Source organism: Dreissena polymorpha, chromosome 12 (genome assembly GCF_020536995.1).
Source record: "Dreissena polymorpha isolate Duluth1 chromosome 12, UMN_Dpol_1.0, whole genome shotgun sequence".
NCBI classification, from domain to species: domain Eukaryota; kingdom Metazoa; phylum Mollusca; class Bivalvia; order Myida; family Dreissenidae; genus Dreissena; species Dreissena polymorpha.
In genome coordinates, this window is record NC_068366.1 from 28,103,902 (window position 1) to 28,126,870 (window position 22,969).

A 22,969-nucleotide genomic window follows, 5' to 3' on the forward strand; every position below is an offset into this window, starting at 1 on the left:
CTTTAATAATCTAGTTAATTAGATAACATATACACTGTACATATATGAACTGTATGCTTTTTATAATGATGTTGTATATTATTTTGGTTATATGTTAATTTTAACGCCAAATAGTATGTAACACTTTGACGTTGTTGCAATTGACGTCATGTGATTGTGACATCATTTCCTTTATTTAATAACAAAATGTTTACTCCTGATGAAGGTCTAAATTGACCGAAACGTTGAGTGAATAGATTTTTAAAAAAACAAAGAAGTTGTTTCTCTGTTTTATATAATTATTAATATGGCTATAGTAAAACCTTGTTAACACTCTATAAGTCACATTAATTGTTCAATTTTCATGAAACTTGTTCAGAAGATTTGTTTTAATGATATGCCAGCTGAATTTTGAAATTAGTTCTTTTTCGTTGATGAACATGGCCAAAAAGGAGCAGGGCAATTTTCCTTACATGGTTATAATAAACCTTGTTAATATTGTAGAAGTCACATGTATGGTCCAATCTTCGTGAAACATGGTTGGACCATATGTTCTTTTGATATCTCATCTGAGTTCAACAAATGGTTCTGGTTTGTTGAAAAAAAAATGGCCACCAGGGATTGAGGCAACTTTTTATATTTATATATAGCTTTAGTAAAATAGTCCATTCTTCATGAAATGTTTGAATATTTTTTCTTATGATAGCTTGCTGAATTTAAAAAATAGCACTTAAAACAGTTTTTTTCAATGGTGGCACTTCAATAGTGGTCTATGATATCCATTAAATTATTTAGTACTAAGTCATTTAAAAAAGAGGGTTTATGCTCTTATCTGGCAGAAAGCCATTAAGGCCTGTGTTTTTGATCACTACTATTAAGGTAAACACCTTGATAAGAAAAAAAACTGTGTCCACCACTTGTGAGGAAATTCTCATAAGTGTTACATGTTATCTATTTGTTTCATTTTAGAGCAAGATAAAACTCATGGGAAAAGAAAGTCTGACTCCAAAGCGATACCAGTTATTAAAAAATTTAAAACTCCATTTGAAAGCAACAAAAAACAAACACCAGAAAAAAAAGACAAACCCCAAATTATCATTGTTCCTGTGCAGTCATCAACCCCCAGTGTTAAAGCCACTCAGCCACCTGCTGTGAGCCAGAGCTCGCAGCAGCCCTCGCCAGCACCCAATTCTAGCACAAGCACAGCCAGGTCTGACACAGGCACTCAACTCTCACAAACATTCTTGTACATTGATGACACACAAGGAGAGTCTGCATCCATTGTTCCTTTTGATGAGGACATTGGGGACGAGGGTCAGGATTTCTTAGGAATGTCAGACGATGAGGCTGGAGATCCAAACTACTTTGAAGGTCAAACACCGAAAGTCAAGGTAGTCAGAATCGAGGGCTCATCTGCTCAAGGAACAACTCCTGGGAAGTCACCCGATAAAAGTAAGCAATTCTCTTAGTATCAAATGTGATTTAGTTTTGTTAGGTTCCCACTGTCATGCAATCTGTAATAAACACAACTTTTTTTTAAAATTTAACTAATCTTTCTCATATATTTTAGACTTAGATATGATTTGATGAATGAACTTGGTTATGACAGTCAATGTTTTGAGCTTGTTTGCAATATGTTCACAATTTAACCAACTAAAAGTGCCAGGATCATTTTAACCCTCCTGAGCACAAAGCAATTGTGATTACCCTTTGTTTGTCAGATGGGTCAGATGCGTCTTAAAACAAGGTCACCACGTCAAATCTTGAAAAAAACAAACTTGTTACCACTCAAGGGCCACATTTTATGACTCTTTCTTGATGAATCAAAGTCAGCATAGTTATATTCACAATATAAAGTCGTGGTTCGAATCTGGGTAAAGTGTGGTCAAAACTAGATCGTCTGGTCAAGTCTTTAAAGTTTAACTAGTTATGTAGTCTGGTCAAGTCTTTAACTAGTTATGTCATCTGGTCAAGTGTTTAACTAGTTATGTCATCTGGTCAAGTGTTTAACTAGTTATGTAGTCTGGTCAAGTCTTTAACTAGTTATGTCATCTGGTCAAGTCTTTAACTAGTTATGTCATCTGGTCAAGTCTCTAACTAGTTATGTCATCTGGTCAAGTATTTAGCTAGTTATGTAGTCTGGTCAAGTGTTTAACTAGTTATGTCATCTGGTCAAGTCTTTAACTAGTTATGTTATCTGGTCAAGTCTTTAACTAGTTATGTCATCTGGTCAAGTCTTTAACTAGTTATGTCATCTGGTCAAGTCTTTAACTAGTTATGTCATCTGGTCAAGTGTTTAACTAGTTATGTCATCTGGTCAAGTGTTTAACTAGTTATGTAGTCTGGTCAAGTCTTTAACTAGTTATGTCATCTGGTCAAGTGTTTAACTAGTTATGTCATCTGGTCAAGTCTCTAACTAGTTATGTTGTCTGGTCAAGTATTTAGCTAGTTATGTAGTCTGGTCAAGTGTTTAACTAGTTATGTCATCTGGTCAAGTCTTTAACTAGTTATGTTATCTGGTCAAGTCTTTAACTAGTTATGTCATCTGGTCAAGTCTTTAACTAGTTATGTCATCTGGTCAAGTCTTTAACTAGTTATGTTATCTGGTCAAGTCTTTAACTAGTTATGTCATCTGGTCAAGTCTTTAACTAGTTATGTCGTCTGGTCAAGTCTTTAACTTGTTATGTCGTCTGGTCAAGGCTTTAACTAGTTATGTTGTCTGGTCAAGTCTTTAACTAGTTATGTCCGTGAACTCAGGTGAGTGCTTAAGGGCCATTATTGTTATTTTAAGCTCACCTCAGCCTTCTCAGCCAGGGAGTTGGGCATTTTTTATGGCTATTGTAAACCTTGTTAACTTTCTAGTTGATGTTTTGGCCAAGTTTCAAAATGGTTTCAAAAGCATCTAAAAAAATGCTAAGAGCAGAACAGTTCCCTGGAGTCTCAGGTGAGCGACCTTGGGCCGCTGACCCTCTTGTTTTCTTGCCTTAGATCGACTGTGATCACCACAATTTAAAAGTATTATTTGATATTTATTGTTTGTTTCAATGAAATAATGTATGATTTAATGATAATTATTGACAACTGATGCCAGTTGATCTTGTAAATTGTAGTAATTGTTTAATTGTAAAAAAGGTGGTCATGATAATCACTATTTCCACAATTGACTACTATCTGATTATACCTGATAACATCTAATAGGATCAATTGAATAACTTGACAATTAAGACCAGGATTACTATCATGGCCAGCCTTTTTTTTGGCAAAATTTGGAAAAGTAGCAGTTCTGGGCCTGTTTGGAAAAATTAACAGGTAAAAACCTGAAATTGGGAATTGAGAAAATTCTAATTGGGAAATCCTTGAATAGGGAATTATGGGTCTTTATAATTGCTTAGTTCATTGCTTATACCCTTATAAATATTCTTTCACATGCCTTTTGATGAAAGTTTCAGTTTTAGTCCTCATTTGGGGCGGACACCCATGATGGGAATAATATCATTTATGCAATAAACTGTGTTGCTTTGTGTTGCACTTCTAGAGCCTGTTTTGACACTGACTCAGACAACCTATCATCCACATGTAATGGCTGTTCTTTGAAAATAGAATGCATCCATTTGGCTTATGACCTCGTTTATTTTTTGTGTGTATAACTTTGTTCTTAGTAATGAATTTTATGTACCGAAATGCATTTCTGATAAGTACCGGTCGATGTAAAAAAATTACAACTATCGCAAAATCAATGAAAAATCAAACCAGCGATGACCTGATAGATCAAATGCCCTGTTTAATTTAACCGGATTTAATTAAGCAACGTTATGGTGGTTACACTCAACTAATCGATTTTACTTTTGTACTTAATGAAAATGTGATTTTGGAACCAAATAAACACATCTTTTCATATTTTTTTACATGAATTTGGGAAATTTGTTATTTATTATCTTTGATTTGGAAAGTGCCTTTTATCCGCACTTTATAGAGAAAGAAAAAATTGCGTATGGCATTATTGGTGACAGTGGGAATCTCACCCTAAACAGAGTGGTAGTGATGGGCATTCACGCAATAACTGTATCCTAGGTACCTGTGAGAGTGCTGTCAGGCTCCTGTCTTATGTATTTTATATTTTACAGCCCCAAGAAGTTTAAAAATAAATGCTTGACCATTTCTAATTTAAGAAATAACCATTCCTACTTTAAGAAAAAGGGAAAAACTTAGAATAATGCACTTTGCATATTTTTTATATATACAGATTAAGGCTGATACAGTCAGTTTTGTATAAAGAGATCACAAAAGGGAGTAACCAATAGTGTTCTCTTAATAAAGTAGTCTTTAAAAAAATAACGAATCTGAACTAAAGTAAATTCATCGTCAGTTTCAAATTCATAGACCGGTTGAACAAGATAGTTGTGTCAAAGAATCCGATTCTTTGACACAACTATCTTGTTGAACATTCATATTATATACAATAATCCAGAGATTAGTGTAGTTAAACATATTATTACCTTGCAATTTTATAACTAGTAATAATCCAACAAAACACTGTTGCCGTTTTTGACGATAAATGCGTTTTAAGAATTTCATAATAACAAACGTACGACATTTTTAGCTTGGCTGTTTTCGGAGAAAACCCGAGGTATTGTCATAGCCAGCTTGTCGTCAGCCGTCCGCCGTAGGCGTCGTGCTAAAACCTCTACATCGGCTCTAAAAATCAAAGTGCTTCCACCTACAACTTTGAAACTTCATATGTAGATGCACCTTGATGAGTTCTACACGCCACACCCATTTTTGGGTCACTAGGTCAAAGGTCAAGGTCACTGTGACCTCTAATATAAAACTTTCACAATAGCTCTTAAGTCAAAGTGCTTCCACCTACAACTTTGAAACTTCATATGTAGATGCACGTTGATGAGTTACACCCATTTTTGGGTCACTAGGTCAAAGGTCAAGGTCACTGTGACCTCTAATATAAAACTTTAACATAGGCTCTAAAATTAAAGTGCTTCCACCTACAACTTTGAAACTTCATTATGTAGATGCACCTTGATGAGTTCTACACGCCACACCCATTTTTGGGTACTAGGTCAAAGGTCAAGGTCACTGTGACCTAAAAAAACAAAAAATTCTTACAAGCTTTCACAGCCGAGCGTGGCAACCGTTATGCGGTGCTCTTGTTTGGAAATATACTGGAAGTTAGTATATCAAAACTACTTGCGGAAAGCCGAGACTAATGTATTCATTGTTTCGTAGCTTATGCCTTGTAATTACAATTGCAAATAATATTCAATATCAACACATTGGGTAGATCACTTAACAGTTAACCTTCGTTCTCAGTAAATCATTCAAAAGGGGGAGCTACATGTATGCATTACACGATTGGTTAAGCATGTTGAGTAAGACAAAGGAAGCCAATTTTATTGAGGAGAAAGTGTCGTTTTACGGCTTCTTGACAAGTAGCGGCTTTCATTTTATAACGCCAACATGACGATAAATTGTTGGTCAAGTTTGTCAACGATCAACAGATATTCAAATTTTACCAATTCGATCAATTTTTCCTACCGAACACCATCTTGTGTGCACATATAAAAGAAAACAATAGAGTCCTTTGTAGGTTTCATTTATATTTTTTATTGTCTTCTACCGGTTTCACCGGAGGGGACTTTTGGTTTGTGCTCTGTGAGTATGTCTGTCTGTCTGTCTGTCAAACTTTTCTGGTTCCTGCGATAACTTGATAAGTTCTTCATATTTTTTAATGAAACTTGAAACATGGATTTTTGCCAATGTGGACATTATGGACGTCATTTCATTTTGTTCCTATGTCAAAAATTCTGGTTGCTATTGTAAAAAAAAAGCTGACAAGGGTGGAACCGGTAGGGGACATATATTGCTTTGCAATAGTCTTGTTTCAAGTAATAGTTTTGCAATAGCTTAAGTCATATAATTCATTTTGGCTCTAATTCCAGATCCATTGATGACAAAATGTTAATCATTACTTGGTTAGATCTTTATTTCACACAAGAGAGATATAATATGCTTTTTAAAATTATTGGCTAGATAGAAAAAAAAATTGTCAAACCAATCTGTATCATTTCAGGCAGAGGGGTTACACCTCAATCAAAAGTCATAAAACCTGGATCTGGAATGAGCCCTTGTACGCTTCATGAACTTCTGAAAAACACTGTGTTTTCATGTGAAGTGTGTGGTCGTCTGTATAAAGACAAGGGAGATTACATCGGCCATGTAGCAAGGAAACACAGGGCGAACTCAGGGCCTCAGTTCCATTGTCCAACATGTGATCAGTCATTTGCAACAGCGAATGGTCTTAGAAAGCACAAACATTGCAAAACACACGATGATCAGTGATTTTTTACCATTTTTTACCATTCACCATTTTAAGTTTTGTATGAACATATTTACATGAATAATTTGCAATTAAATACAAGGACAGTGTCATTCTTATAAATGGTAATTATACTCCTTGTTTCATTATATCAAAACCAGAAAAGTTAAAATATGCATGTATTGCAAAGCTTGTTTGAAGCTTGCAACTTATAAGCTGAGCTATTAAATGTATTTTGTTCTCCAGAACACAACATGCACACTGTGAACTTTTGTGATCGCCTTTTGTCGATAGGTGGTTTTGCCTCATCAACATTTACCTTGTTTAAACTCTGTATATAAACAGTCTGCATTAATTGCCCTAATAATATATTGGCAGAGTTAAAAAAAACTGGATCAAGTGAGCTCACTGTAAATTTAAAAAAAAGCTTGTTAAAACTCTAAATGTCACATTCTAAGTCTCATTTCATGTTACTTGGGCAAAATATATTTTCTGTTGAGATCTGGGCTGAGTTAAAAAGTGAATCCAGCTCGATGAAAAAACATGGCCGCCAGGTTGCAGTGCTATTTTCCTTATATGGCTAGAGTAAAACCTTTTTAATTGTAGAGACCAAATTTTTTGTCCAATCTTCTTGAAATTTGTTCAGAATGATATTTTTACTGGGTCATGGTAGGTAAAAAACTATGTCACTTGATTCAATCTTGATTAAAATTTGTAAGAATGCTTATCTTAACAATATTGGGGCCGGGTCAAAATCTGGGTCATGTGCATTCAAAAAGTAGGTCATTAGGTCAAATCTTAGAAAAACCTTGTTGCATTCTATAAAAAAATATAACTCAATCTTGATGAAACTTGGTTAGAATGTTTATCTTTTCATTGTTTAGGCTGAGCTCAAATCAGGGTCATGTGCTTCTTAAAATAAGGTCATCAGGTCAAATCTAAGCAAACCCTTGTTCATACTCATTTTTGACATTTTTGACTCAATCTTGATGAAACTCGTCAGAATGTCTATCTTGGCAATATCTAGGCGGATTTTGAATTTGGTTCAAATGCATAAAAAACAAACAAGGAAACCAGATTAAATCTTATAAATGCCAAGAAACCAATCTAGACGCAACATTAATTACGTAATCTTGATGAAACATGGAAAGACTGTTTATTTTGATTATATCTATAACAAGTTTGAATCTGGGTTACATGTGTGACCTGGTCAAATCTTAAAAAGCCTTTTTATAAATCTAGAGGCTACATTGTTGACTCAATGTTCATTAATGTTTATCTTTGCAATATCTAAGCTGAGTTCCAATATGGGTCATATGTGTAAAAAGCTCAGTCCTAAAGTCAGATCTCAGAAATACAATGTTACCCTTGTGGACCAGGAGGCCACATTTATTGCTCAGTCTTGATAGAAATTGGTCAGAATATTGATCTTGACAAAATGAAGGTCACTTTAGATTCTGGATCAAGTGTGGTAAAAAAACTAGATCACCTGGTCAAGAATTTAATGATTGGTTTCCATGAACTCAGATGGGGGCCTGAGGGCCATCATGATGCTCTTAATTCTAATGATATATATGCAGAGTTCTGATTTCAGCCACCTGCTTAGCAGCCATAATCATAATATGTTGAGGAGACATCATTTTTATGCTAATTTAACCCTTTGCATGCTGGGAAATTTGTCTTCTGCTAAAATGTCGTCTGCTGAATTTCTAAAATTAGCATTTTCTTCGATTTTTTTCAAAGAATACTATCAGAATAGCAAACAGTTTGGATCCTGATGAGACGCCACGTTCTGTGGCGTCTCATCTGGATCCAAACTGTTTGCAAAGGCCTTCAAAATTTGGTTCCCGCACTGAAAGGGTTAAGAACCACATAATTACTTATAGCTTTCTGCAAAACTTACAGTTTATGCAATGCAGCAGATTGTAGTTTCTTTCATTTAAAGAGTTTCTTTTTTTGCCGAATAAACTTCTAAATATTCTTAAGGAACTTAGTAAATTTAAGATTGAGTTCATTATATTGTTTTTAAGTAATAACATACAGTCAATCTTGTGGATGTGACCACTTGAATTAAGCGACCTTTGTCTTATGCGACCACTTTGAATTCCCCTGAGCTTTTCACTATATTTTGATATTGTATTAAGCAACTTTTGTCTTACGAAACCAGCAAATGCTTATTTTCATTTAATTTGATGCCCAAATCTTGGATTTAGTAGCTATTTGCGGGTAATCCTTGAAAATCTGTTGACTGTTAAGGCATTAACTTGATCGACAATTTTTTTGTCAGTTTGACGTCATGATCAAAGGAAAGTAGGTTCCTGTCAAGAAAACATAATTCAATACTTTCTTGCTGATAAAAGGCTTCCATTGTCTAGCAATAAACATTCTAAATCAAGCATGTATAGCTCTGGTTTGGCACATCAAGGTTATAAAACATTTTTCTTATTTATGATAAGTTGTTTTACACTTGTTTAATTGTTTTTTTGCTCTTTCCTTGAATGAGTATGATACTAACAGATGACAATCTAACTCAATAGTGGTCACCAGACTAAAGCAGCCACCTGCCTATAGCAGCCATTTTGACCACTTCACTTAACCAGCTGATATACACAAGTTAACATAATGACTGTTAATTTGATAGGTTTTTTTAAATCAGAAGTTATTTATTTGTTTGACTAAAAAGCTACTATCAAAGAGAAACATTATTTGTATTAATAAAGTATTTTCTCTATAATTTTAGGTTTGGGATTTTTTGTTAAAGAATACTGAAAAAAAATTCCCATGTAACGCTAAAGTAGAGGTTTAGATATTCGTAGTATTTGTATGAATGATATATGCATTCAAGTTCGTTTTAAATCATTGCCACCAGGGGGCCTGAAGAAAGATTGGCAGTTGTCCTTATATGGCCATAGTGAATTCATGTGAATACAAGCTGTCTTATTTCCTCATGAAACTTGCTCAGCATATGTTTTTAAAGATATCTTAGCCAAGACTGAAAATTGTTTTGACCACCAGGAATTGAGACCATTTTCCCTTAAGGTTGTGAGCACTTTCCAACACTTAACAATCTAGATAAGCATGATACTGAATCGGAACATTTGTTCTTATGATGTCTTACATGTATCTTAGTTTAAAAATGGTACTGGACAAACTGGAAAACTGGAAAAATGCGAGTATGAAACCCCCATGCTTTGCACAAATATCACATAAGATGCGTATAACTGTCTCAGTTGAGTGACCTTAAACCTTTTGCCATCTCGTTATAAAGTAAACCACATACAGACATCAGACAGTGAATTAACATGCGCTATGTGGGCATTTACTGACAAGGAACATTAGAGTTTAACCCTTTGCATGCTGGGAAATATGTCGTCTGTTAAAATTTTGTCTGCTAAGTTTTCTAAAATTAGCATTTTCTTCGATTTTTTTCAAAGAATACTATAAGAATAGCAAACAGTATGGATCCTGATGTTCTGTGGCGTCTCATCTGGATTCATATTGTTTATATTGGGAACATCTGAGGGGAAAACAGTGTCATTAACATGAACCAAGTCCTGAGGGTCAAGGTCAAAATTCAAGGTCAAAGATCAAAATTAGGATCTTTGTACTTAACACATTGTCTTTAGCATAATATTGTTCAGCATGGATAGATTCTCATATGACTTTGAATAAGTCATCAGCGTGAAGAGACATAGAATTGCGTGCATGAACTGAATCCCAAAGTTCAAGGTCAAGTTTATAATTTAAGTTAGAGGCCAATTTACCTACAAAAGTGATCTGCATGGTGAAACTTAGTGTCTGACACAAAAAAGCAAGTCCCTAGGTCCAAGGCCTTTTATTAAGGTCCATACTTGAATTGCGGAAATACTTTGTTACGCTTATCTGGAGCATAAGTTTGTCAAGTATGGATGGATTCTCAAATAATTGTGTAAAAGGAATAAGCATGACGTATCATATGCAATATTCTTATCACTTGGTCTAAGGGAAGCGCCATGAATAAATGTCAAAAGTCAAAACATAGTCTTGAGCAAATTAATTATCTTAAAATAACAGTAGTAGTAACAAGCATCCTGAGTTGCTCCCAGAACATAATTTGAATATCGATGTCATAATTAAATGTCAAATGTGAAGTATGAAAAATCAGATTAGACTTTTAACAAATTTTTGTCTGGAACAATTACTGATGTGGGTATCTTTGTGACGATGGCACTTATTTTTTGTCCACTTAGTTAAATAAACCATTCCTCAATTTTATCAAATATACCTATTATATGTGGACAATGATTACAGTACAAAAGGAAAAAAAGGCAGTGTTGTATTGTGGCTTATTGTTGTCCATGAACATTTCTCATGTTATGTAAACAGCTGCAGTGGAAAGACTAGTTCATTGTCCAGTCATAGTTAACTTGGATAATACAGGAATCTATCCTTAGTGAAGTACCTCTTGAGCAGGCTGTGAGAAGCCTGACTATATTGATGAGGCCTTTGTGTGTACTTGGCAGGCCGCCGGGTCCATGACTACAAGTACAGGTACAAGAGCAAGGCCAAGCCCCTGCCACTCATGGAGCACCCCATCGCCCCAGCAGCCAGTCTGAGTGCATCACTGCAGGCAAAGCTGGACAGGCTACACAACACAAATAAGAACAGCTGTGAGAAATGTGGCAAACTGTTCCTGCGTGAAGATCAGCTGGAGATACACATGCGCTCTCATACTGCCGAGGCGCCATTCCAGTGCAAGCATTGTGGAATACAGTTCAGAAACAAGACCAACATGAATAAACATGTTCGAGTTCAACATGGCTCAGAATTTGACATTAGCCTATGACATTGATCATAAATATGAATTAGCAAATGTTACTGCTGGAAACTCAATAAAACATTATTGTATTAGATCAACTATTAAATTTTGATAACCAGCCAGATCCAAGGCAGTTTGTTGGCATATAATCGCCAGCAAGTTTTTTAACAAGCACATAAGCATGAAGCACTTATGTATATTGGCAGTTGAATTATCCCCAATTTTCCAAATTACTGTTGTCTGCTATCTGATGGGTAGTTTTGGTCAATAATTTGCATTAACCGATCTTGATGACACTTAGGACATAGCAAGCTTGGATGGAGACCTGCTTATCATTGTTATGGAGCTATTCGGGTCAAGGTCACCATTTTTAAAGTTTGGATGGAGGTTTTATTGCATTTGAATTTTGTTCACGGCTAGCTGAATGGATACCTAACTTGGTATTGCATTTTAAGCTGTTCAGATCAAGGTCATTTTTACAAAGAATAGAAATACATTTTCCCCTTAGTAACTCAAGTTTGCAATCAGGTCACTGTTACAAAGAATAGAAAAACATTTTCCCCTTAGTAACTCAAGTTTGCAGTCAGGTCACTGTTACAAAGAATAGAAATACATTTTCCCCTTAGTAACTCAAGTTTGCAGTCAGGTCACTGTTACAAAGAATAGAAATACATTTTCCCCTTAGTAACTCAAGTTTGCAGTCAGGTCACTGTTACAAAGAATAGAAATACATTTTCCCCTTGGTAACTCAAGTTTGCAGTCAGGTCACTGTTACAAAGAATAGAAATACATTTTCCCTTAGTAACTCAAGTTTGCAGTCAGGTCACTGTTACAAAGAATAGAAATACATTTTCCCTTTAGTAACTAAAGTTTGCAGTCAGGTCACTGTTACAAAGAATAGAAATACATTTTCCCTTTAGTAACTCAAGTTTGCAGTCAGGTCACTGTTACAAAGAATAGAAATACATTTTCCCTTTAGTAACTCAAGTTTGCAGTCAGGTGTTAGAAATTGTAAGTGCAGGTAGCTTACCTACAGACCAAGCTTGGGATTGCATAGCTTACCTACAGACCAAGCTTGGGATTGCATAGCTTACCTACAGACCAAGCTTGGGATTGCATTTGGCATCAGTCAGGGTAAGGTAAAGGTCACTGATACTAACAATAGAAACAACTGTTGCCGCTTAAAAACTTGCATTTGGATAGAAGTTTTGCATGGAAATTGTGTGTGTAGGTTGCTGTCATAGACTTTGGTGGGGATTGCATTTTGGTTGAGTTTGATGAAGGTCAACGTCAATTGCTAAAAATAAAAAAAGTTTCTGCACAATTATTTGAGTTAAGATACAGGTTTTATTCTGAAATTGTATGTGAAGGTAGTTTAAATGCATAGCATAATTGAGATTGCACATTAATTATTTTAATTAAAATAGTTTAAACATTAAAAATGTTGAAGACCTCTTTTCTTTGTGGTACCATGTTTCTTGCATTCATTATTTTTTGTGCCCTCATTGGAACAGCAACTTAATACATTGTTTGCAGATCAATGTGACACAGGCCTTTAAACAGGTGCATTCTGTGACAAGTTGGCAATTTTGCATACTGGTATACAACTTTATATTGCCATGTCTGCCAAAAATATTGAAATAAATCTTAAATTATGTGTTTATGGTCTTTATAAACAATTACTGACCAAGACCTATACTGTGACCTGCCTATAGCAGAATTATCCTTCTTGTGCTAATAAGTTTAGGTTTAGATGTGCACGTAATTTCAAATTCAGGTTCAAGTTTGCGTGCAACAAATATATATCTTTGTAATAAGAACAGATATTCCATTGGAACTTCTCAGATGTCTGTGGGATTGTCATGCAATGTCAGTGATCTAGGCCCATAACTCTGAGTTGCAATTGAGCAGTATTATGTCCCTTTTTTGTGAGAAAATTCAGGAAAACTTGTGTGTGCCAAAACTTCTTTCTCTAGATGACATGCAAACCCAACATGGGTATACATATGGGGCCAGTTAGATATGGTCAAGGTCAGTGTTGGTTCCTAAAAATGGTAAAACAGTTTAGTTTGGATGGAGATATTGTGCTGTAATTGTGTATGTATGTAGCCGACCTATGGTGGACTGTATTTGGGACCAGTTGGGTCAAGGTCACTGTTACTAAAAATAGGAAAAAATAGGGATTTTTGTTTTTGTTTTGGTATTAAGCTTTGATTTTGTGTGTATACAGTTTTCATGCAGACATTGCTTACAAAGTATAAAATTCTAATAAATTAATTTTAGTTTTAAGCTAACAGGTATTTTTTAATTACTACAGATATTCAACTTTAAATATGTCTCGAATATAGTGTGCTGTCTTGTGAGAGCTCTTAATATCCCCCTCCATAGGCGTAGGGAAATTGTTTTGGAGTTGTCCGTCTGTCCTTCCGTCTTTCCGTCCGTCCAGAGCCATATCTTGGAAGTGCTTTGGTGGATTTCATTGAAACTTGGTATGAGTATATATATGGATAAGAGGATGGTGCACGCCAAATTGCATTGTACACCATCTGTAAATAACGGAGTTATGGCCCTTTGTATCTTGAAAAAATGCTTTTTTGAGAGTCAAATATAACCCTTTTGTGTCCAGAAGCATATTGGCGGGGGATATCAATTCAATGAATTCGCTTGTTAACTCAAGATCTATGGCTCTGTTACAATATTTTCGTATTTGGTATTAATGGCAGTCTTTTGCAGTAATTTGTACATATGCCATGTTTCTTTTGTATGATTTATATTTATGCCCCCCTTCGAAGAAGAGGGGTATATTGTTTTGCTGGATGTCGGTCGATCTGTCGGTAGGCCAGTTCATTTCTGATCAATAACTCATCAATGGATTGACCGATTGGCTTGAAACTTCACATGCGGATTGGCATTGGACAGTAGATGGCCCCTATTGAAAATGGGGTCATTAGGTCAAAGGTCAAGGTCACTGTCACAATAAGTGTGAAAATTATTTCCGATCAATAACTTTTCAACAAATTGACCGATTGGCTTGATTCTTCACATGTGCATTGGCCTTCGAAAGTAGATGACCCCTACTGAAATAGTGGTCACTAGGTCAAAGGTCAAGATTACTGTCACAATATGTGTGAAAATCATTTCTGATCATTAACTAGTATATGAATTGACTGATTGGCTTGGTACTTTACATGTGCATTGCCTTTGACAGCAGATGACCCCTATTAAAATTGGGGTCACTAGGTCAAAGGTCAAGGTCACTGTCTCAATAAGCATGAAAATCGTTTCTGATCAATAACTCGTCAATGGATTGACCGACTGCCTTGATACTTCGCATGTGCATTTGCTTTGGACAGTAGATGACCCCTATTGAAATTGGGGTCATTTGCTCAAAGGTCAAGGTCACTGTCACAAATGTGTCTAATCGTTTCCGATAAATAACTCATAAACGAATTGACCGATTGGCTTGATACTTCCCATGTGCATTGGCCTTGGACTGTAGACAACCTCTACATAAATTGGGGTCACGAGGTCAAAGGTCAAGGTCACTGTCTGAATAAGTGTCAAAATCGTTTCTGATCAATAACTCGTCAACCAATTAGATTGATACCTTCCATGCCCATTAGAAGTAGATGACTCCTTTTAAATTAGGGTCACTAGGTCAAGGTCACTGTCACAATAAGTGTGAAAATCATTTCCAATCAATATTTCGTCAACAAATTGACTGATTGACATGTGCATTCGCCTTGGACAGTAGATGGCCACTATTGAAATTGGGGTCATTAGTTCAAAGCCCTGTCTGGGGGGGGGGGTCATATGTCCCCGACCGTGGAAATCTTGTGAATAATGGTTTTAAGCTCCCTTAGCACAAGTGTTAAAGGTGAGCAATTGAAATCAGTCTATGTCTGGCGTCATGTGGTGTGTATCTTCAACTTTAAACTTTTACAAATTTGGCTCAATATTGGTGAAACTTGGTCAGAATGTTTATATTTACAATATCTAGGCCAAGATTGGATTCAAGTGGGGTTAAAACTAGGTCACCAGGTGAAATCTTTGAAAACATTGACACAGCTCTAGGACTTACATTTATGATTCAGTCTTAATGAATAATTTTTTGTTTGACTCCCTTAAGGGCAAGTTTGAAATTGAGTCAGACAATGTTTTAGTTTATAAAAGTTTTTAAACATGTTACACTTTTACTCAGGTTTGCATTTAAGGGCCATCATTATCATCTTGTCCATTTGATTTGGCATGTTTATTCACAGGAACAAAATCAGGCAATAAGCGTCAGAATCCATCCCAGACTAAACCCCGGCGCATAGCCAATATCCCTGTGAGTCCGTCAGCTACCATCAGTCCCCAGCTGCAAGCCAAGATAGAGCGGCTCCATGACAAGAAGCACCACTGCTGTGAGGTGTGTGGCCGCCTGTTCCTGAAGCCCAGCCGCCTGCAGGAGCACATGCAGTCCCACATGACTGGCTCACAGTTTGAATGTCGCCACTGTGGGGCCTCATACAGGCAACTCTACTGCTATCAGAGACATCTTAGGGAAAAACACAATGATGTAGCTGAGGTGAAATGAAACTTTTCTACCAATACAATATGGCGTATGTGTTTCCATTGTATATATTCAGTTATACAGCAGAACAGACTATTCATCAAGCACATATTTGTGATCTGGACCTGTAATGTATTTTTTGTGTAATTTAAGTGTAACATGTTAATAGAATGTATTAATAGTGTGTTCTGTTTTGTAATAAACCAGGACCATTTTATTTTTTGACTGCAAAAGTAATGCTTGTGCTTTCACCATTCCAAATATTTTAAAATGTAGAGCATTGTCAGACTCTGAGGTACCAGCCCTGGATTCTGAGCATGTTCCAAAGTCAGAAGTTGCATATATTTCAGTCAGAACATTATATTTACACACTATTAACCCTTTGCATGCTGGGAAATTTGTCGGCTGCTAAAATGTTGTCTGCTGAATTTCTAAAATTAGCATTTTCTTGGATTTTTTCAAGGAATACTATCAGAAAAGCAAACAGTTTGGATCATGATGAGACGCCACGTTCTGTGGCGTCTCATCTGGATCCAAACTGTTTGCAAAGGCCTTCAAAATTCGGTTCGAGCACTGAAAGAGTTAATTTACGTTTTAATTGTTATGTATTTATCTAGGCTTCTGGAAATGTGAGATCATTTGTAAACACCATCCTTTTCAGAGACCTATTGTTTTGATGATGGAGCCAGTTCTTTTTGTCGAGCCTGCTGGCTGAAAACTTGATATATCAGACACAGTGGTCCAATGTATGTGTGTCTGTCCGAGCGTGTTGGGACTGTACCTTTGTCAAACTAACTTATCACACAGGACCACCATGAGATGGTGTGTCATGTGTAGCTCCTGTTTCCTTGACAACTACGCTCCCGATAGGGAAAAACAAAAAAACAACAACATATTTTTTGGTAAGTCATTGGTATGACCAACTGACTGATACAGTGAGGCAACTTATAAGGCAGCCACGCCTATCAACGTAGACTACTACAACGCCAGACATACTGTATGCCGGCATGAGACCCTCCTCGTAAGCAACAATAAAGGCAGCCATGCCTATCATCTCTTCCGGAAACCAAATCCCACAGTGGGATAAATAATAATTATTATGATACTGGTATACATGTATAAATTGAATACATCAAATGCATACTCAATGTGAATAAACGCATGACCTGTTGTAAAAAACATAATCCTAAATTTCAAATATTAGCTCGTACCAGGGTAAAAGCATGTAGATTACACATTTAAACAACAACATTTTTAATGTTACTCTTACTGCTTTTCAAAACAAATTAAAAATTAACACATGTATCAATCAGTCAATCCCAACGCTGAATGACTGAACAGAGTTACAGAGTTGCACGTTTTCAAACGACGAAAACAATATTTCCCTTTACAGCTACGCTCCCAAAGGGAAAAACAACAAAAATAGAACATATTTTTTTTTAAGTCATTGGTATGACCGACTGAATTAAAAGAACGGGCTTGTAAGTATAGTACCAATAATAATTGACTTATTATAAAATGCATTTATGGTTATAATCCAAGTGACATAGAAACCCTTAACCTCTCATCAACAGAGCTTTTAACATAGCCGTCCTTAGCTGTTTTACTCAGCCATCTACCATGACGTTTAAACAACCTGTCAGGAATGCCATTATTAGCCGCAGCAGTTGCGCCACCAGCTCTCAAAGAATGAAGGCAATATTTGCTTATGTCTGCGGTTTAAAGGCAATCAAAAACAATTCTCTAAATGTACTATATGACAAATACTTATTTTCCTGTCTGAGCCTATGTCCACATTTCGTTGAACTTAACCGACGAAACATGTAACATTCAGATTCCGAAGAAAAATATGTCCAATTAGTAAGGTATTTATGTAAATTGACTACTGGACACAACTGTGTGCCTGTCCTAGCAATAAGCACCCATACCCCTTCACGGAACTTATCTGTCTTGCTAGATTCAATAAATACACTTTAGTAACTACTGTTAATACGAACATCACTCCTTCTCAACTTTAGTAACTCTGCACTTCTTAAAAACCCAGCATATGATAAAAGGCATATACAAATAAATCTTTGATTCATAACATCATTTTCAACATACATATGTGTGTACATTTGTTGCAGTAAATCAACAGTCATTGGTTCTTTCTTATTCACAGGTTTCTCTAAACACCGTTTTGCAGCTTCTAACATATTAATAACAAGTCTTGAATCAGTAGGTGATACATAATCAAATAAATCATACTGTAAAACGCATTTATAATCGGACTTGCACAACTAGCTGTTTGTATAATTGACGCTAAATATAGCGCAACTTGAAAAGCCTTGGCGGGCAAAGCATCCCCACTTGAAAGCCCATTAGCATACCCCCAACGACGCTGCGTCCATCGATTGAAGCCCCTTTTGTAACTGAGGTAGGTTTTTTCCGCTTTGGTGACTTTAAGCAACTCGGGCAGCAAGGATACCTTCTCCGTCAAGACCTCTGGCAAGTCATCAACTTCACTTCCGTATCTCTTAAAAAATAAATGTGCAACAGCACTAAAAATGACACAGTTTGTTAATTTACACATTACATTTACAAACATTAAGCAACGATATCAATGTTAATGATTCACACATGATATCAAAAGTGCTAACATGCGAAATTTAAGATCTTCAACACCAAACAACCCAGAACCATTCTTACAAGGTATGTAATAACTTTTTTCTGTAGGTAAAAAACCATACAGTCTATTACAAACGACTTAAAATGTCCATCACTTGTCCAAATCCTAGGCCAAAAATTAGCCGACTTCCATTCTGGAACAATCGAAACACCTTTTGCCCCACAATATTGCATTTTTAATAATACCCTTGGTATAAATATTATTGGTGGTACAAATAAACCAAAATTATACGCCTATGGGTAAGTAAAAGCACAGGAGGGAAGCCCATATTTTTTATTTTTTTTTCAATTTTGTTTTATATATATGCTATAATAGAATATAATTTCTATTATAGCATATATATATATATATATATATATACTATGGGCTTCCCTCCTGTGAGTAAAAGCATCAACTCCTTCCGTTCAACTTCCAAATGAATAGAATGAACTAAAGAATACCCAAATATTTTAATTGCTAAATCTTGTTATTCAGGCTTCATGGAGCCCTTTAAAAGCAACAATGCTGCATACACCTGTGTTATCAGTAAACCACTTAACTCTTTGATTTACCAATACATGCTCAAGCGACAACAGTACTCTAAAAACAGCACACAATTCTCTCCACGTGAAGGATTTTGCCGCTTCCGACGGCGACGTGTCGTGCACTACACCGCTTTGCATTTCGACCTCATATCCTGCTTAACCAGTGCTGCTAGCATCACTATATACACTTCTAGTACAGCCATGACTTATTGCCAATGATCTAACATTTATAATTTGTAAATGTTCATTCCAAAACGAAAGTTGAACCTTACTTTCTTCAGACAACTTAATATAAGAGTTCCAAGTTTTTGCTTTCAGTATGTCGATGCTTATACACCTAGTCATAATTTGAGAAAGTGTCTGTAGAACTTAATGGATTCTACACCCCGATATACACACGGTAAAATTAGCTGTATTTAACTGCGATCCTAGCCATTGTAATTCTTGCACTGGCTCCCAGCATGATTTATCAACTTTTGGCACCAAGCCGGATAACAACAAACCTGATTTAATTTCCCGTGACATAATATCTGTTTTATCGTATGTCTCTCTGGTGCCAAAACCATCATCTAAAAACATAATGATCTTTTTACCTTCGCCTCTCCATTTTGCAATTAATGGCCTCATTAATTTTTTTATAGATATAACAAGCAGACAACAAACCAAAAGGAAGAACCAAAAATTTGTTATAGACCAGAATACTGGAACAATCTTTCCAGTCAAAACCTAAATAATCTTGTGTGTGGCAGAAAAATATCCACAAAGTGATATGCAGACGTTATATCAAACTTAATCATCCAACAATCTTTTTGGATATACATCAATGCTAATCGCAAGTCTTCATACTTTACTGATTGCTTCCAAACCTGTAGATTAACCTTTCGTTAATCTAAAATAAGTCGTTTTTTCCCATTATTATTACTAGAAACTGTCAGCGGATTAACGTTTGGAGCATTCGTACATTTCACAATAAGACCGCGATCTTTTTATAGCTTCAGTCACAAAATTATTTTCATTTAAAGCTGAACGATTGTTTCGACAATGTACATGGTCTGGTAAAAAAAAGAATGGAATTTTATAACCATTTTGAATAGTGTCTAAAATGAATTGGTTAGCTCCAATATCTTTCCAAAATTGCACATGATTTTTCAGTCTACTTTTAACCAGTATTTCTTTCTTGCCTTGTTTGTACTCATAATAGTCGTCAGTAAATATTTCCTGACTGTTCGCAAAGTTATCAGTAAACGATAAATACTCATCTTTTAATGACTCGCCAGGTGTAGGGGCAGTGGGGTCTGAGGTGGGTGGTTTCTCCACAAACGAAACAGGGACCAATTCTGTCTCTTGCATTGCCCTTGAAGTAATGGGGACGAAAAGTATGCAGTTGCTGCATGGGTTCTGGGCGCTGCTGTTGCACCGGAAACGTGTTTCCGCCACGTGGCAAGCTTCCGGAAGTGACAGTAGCGGAAGGCTTGAAACGTTTCGTTGACTTCGCCTTCTTCTTAGCTGTTCTCGCCTCCTCTCTGTTGATCCTGGATTTGTCACTCGAGTCGCTAGCCACGGGGTTTGCCTCATATTGGCGAACAGTCTCCTATCCGCCCTCAGACAAGCGTACTCTTGTTTGCTGTTTTCAAGTGCCCAAAGCACCTGGCTAATGTTCTCGTGCAATTCCGACTTGAAATCGTGCTGAATTTTGTTGCTTTCGTATGGCCATTTAAGTTCATGTTCCGTCTTCAATTTTTTAACTTCTGAACGCATGGAAAGCGAATTCCCCCAAACTTCTTCTTTTAAAGAACTTATTTCTCTTTTCTGTTCACGCACTTCTACTAAAAGTTCCCTAATTGAACTATTCATGTCCATGTTTTCCTGAGAAGCACACTCTTTGCCGAACCGCGTGGTCATTTTCATATGCAAGTTTACCCAGTGCAAATTAACATATGTATCAATCAGTCAATCCCAACGCTGAATGACTGAACAGAGTTACTCGGCCACGAGTATTACGCTCTCTTACAGAGCCACCTATTGGAAACTACATTGACTGGAACTGGAACTGCTTCATGCAATATTAAAATAACTAAAATGAAGAGACCTTATGCCACGTGGAATACCTTTATCGGTAGCTCCACATCAAGAGCTTGTGTGGTCAAAGGTCAGGGCTGGTTTTTACCTTTTTCGAAATATGACACATACCACTCAACTTCAGTGACTGAAGCAAGGCATTTTTGGATCAATTTACTTATTATGTCCCCCACTATAGTAGTGGGGGACATATTTTTTTGCCCTGTCTGTTGGTTGGTTGGTCTGTTGGTTTGTGCCAACTTTAACATTTTGCAATAACTTTTGCTATATTGAAGATAGCAACTTCATATTTGGCATGCATGTGTATCTCATGAAGCTGCACATTTTGAGTGGTGAAAGGCCAAGGTCATCCTTCAAGGTCAGAGGTCAAATATATGTGGCCCAAATCGCTTATTTTATGAATACTTTTGCAATATTGAAGATAGCAACTTGATATTTGGCATGCATGTGTATCTCATCGTGGTAAAGGGTCAAGGTCAAGACCATCCTTCAAGGTCAAACGTCATATAGGGGGACATTGTGTTTCACAAACACATCTTGTTTTTTATAAACAGAAAATCGGTTACATAAAGATATCACTTCAATCTATATTTCAACTTCAAATTCTTTATTTCCATACTTGACAGCTCTATTCCCATCTTCTAATCCAAATGTGTCAAAGTTAAGGTCATGTTTTAAAATCGAATGTTTTTTATGTCCATTTATATATAATGTCCCCTATATATATTTTCATGAAACTTGCCTTAAAAGACACATTGTTGATTATATTGGGAAAATGCGCAGTAGGCATGTGGCAGTTACACTTGGAAGGTCTGAAGGGGGATACAGCTGCTCTTAGTTACACTTGGAAGGTCTGAAGGGGGATACAGCTGCCCTCCGAAGGGGGATACAGCTGCCCTCTGAAGGGGGATACAGCTGCCCTCTGAAGGGGGATACAGCTGCCCTCTTGATATTTTGGTTATTAAACTGACACTATTATGATGTATTGTCCTATTATATCATGATCAACTCTGGTTTCATTAACTGTTTTATTACATTCCATTGCACATTAATTATACCCCAACAAACGAAGTTTAGGGGGGTATATAGGAGTGAGCTTGTCGGTCGGTCTGTCGGTCCGTACTAAGTGTCCGCTCTCTAATTCAAGTAGTTTTTATCCGATCTTCACCAAACTTGGTCACATGTTGTATCTAGATGATGTCTAAGTCAAGTTCGAATATGGGTCATGCCGGGTTAAAAACTAGGTCACGGGGTCACTTAGTGCGTTTTAAACATCGAGCATGTTGTTTGCTCTCTAATTCAAGTAGTTTTCATCCAATCTTCACCAAACTTGGTCAGAAGTTGTATCTAAATGATGTCTGGTTTTGGTTGCTTTCGTTGTAAAACAGATCCACAAATTTAATAAGACTGAATCACCATAACCAGCTGATTGAAATATTTTCTGCACTTTTATAACAAAGAAATAAAAGCATATTGATTAATATATTATTATAATTTTTATTTTAATGACATTAACTATTATCCAGAGTTTATTGTCAGAATTTAAATTTTTAAAATTCATTCACAAATTTCTGTCTCATGTACTTTTTACATGTTTTAAAGGGTTTAATGCAAACATAAACCATACACACCCAAACCCATGTTTTTTTACTTACCAACATGATGTTGAGTTTATGATTTTAATATTGTTATCTGTAAATATTCTTTTTACAGCTTTTTCAAGAGGCGTTTTATTGAGATAAAAACCCACATGCTAAAGAGGTTCTAGTTTATTTCACATATCACTTATGGTATACTATAATTTAACTTTGAAAATTGCATTGACCAAGCTTGTTTCTTATTTAATTGTATGTTCTTGAATTTATTAAAGCCACATAAATACTCAGAATCAACGAAAATTTTATGAAAAAAGTTCAACCCTTGAAAAATCAGTGTTCCTTATAGAAAAAGCCAAAATTTCAAACGCTAGATGTTGTCTGGTAACATAGATTTAAGGGATCTTTTCACTTTTTGGTAAATTGACACAATTGAAAAG

General features: G+C 36.1%; 1 protein-coding gene across 36 annotated transcripts in view; it reads left to right on the forward strand.

The window, feature by feature from the left end:
* LOC127854261 (zinc finger protein 37-like) overlaps positions 1–15,880 on the forward strand; it is a 28,990-nt gene extending 13,110 nt beyond the window's left edge. For 3 of the 36 annotated variants that reach the window (XM_052389324.1, XM_052389325.1, XM_052389291.1), the window contains exons 4-6: positions 949–1,431; positions 10,813–11,872; positions 11,931–12,765. In XM_052389324.1, the coding sequence (XP_052245284.1) occupies positions 949–1,431; positions 10,813–11,135 (806 nt within the window). In that variant the 3' untranslated portion in view covers positions 11,136–11,872; positions 11,931–12,765. Of the gene's footprint in view, positions 1–948; positions 1,432–6,064; positions 6,424–10,812; positions 12,766–15,370 lie in introns of those variants that run through there. The other 33 variants (XM_052389305.1, XM_052389302.1, XM_052389293.1 and 30 more) reach the window with 33 other exon arrangements.
* Positions 15,881–22,969: the final 7,089 nt, after the last annotated feature.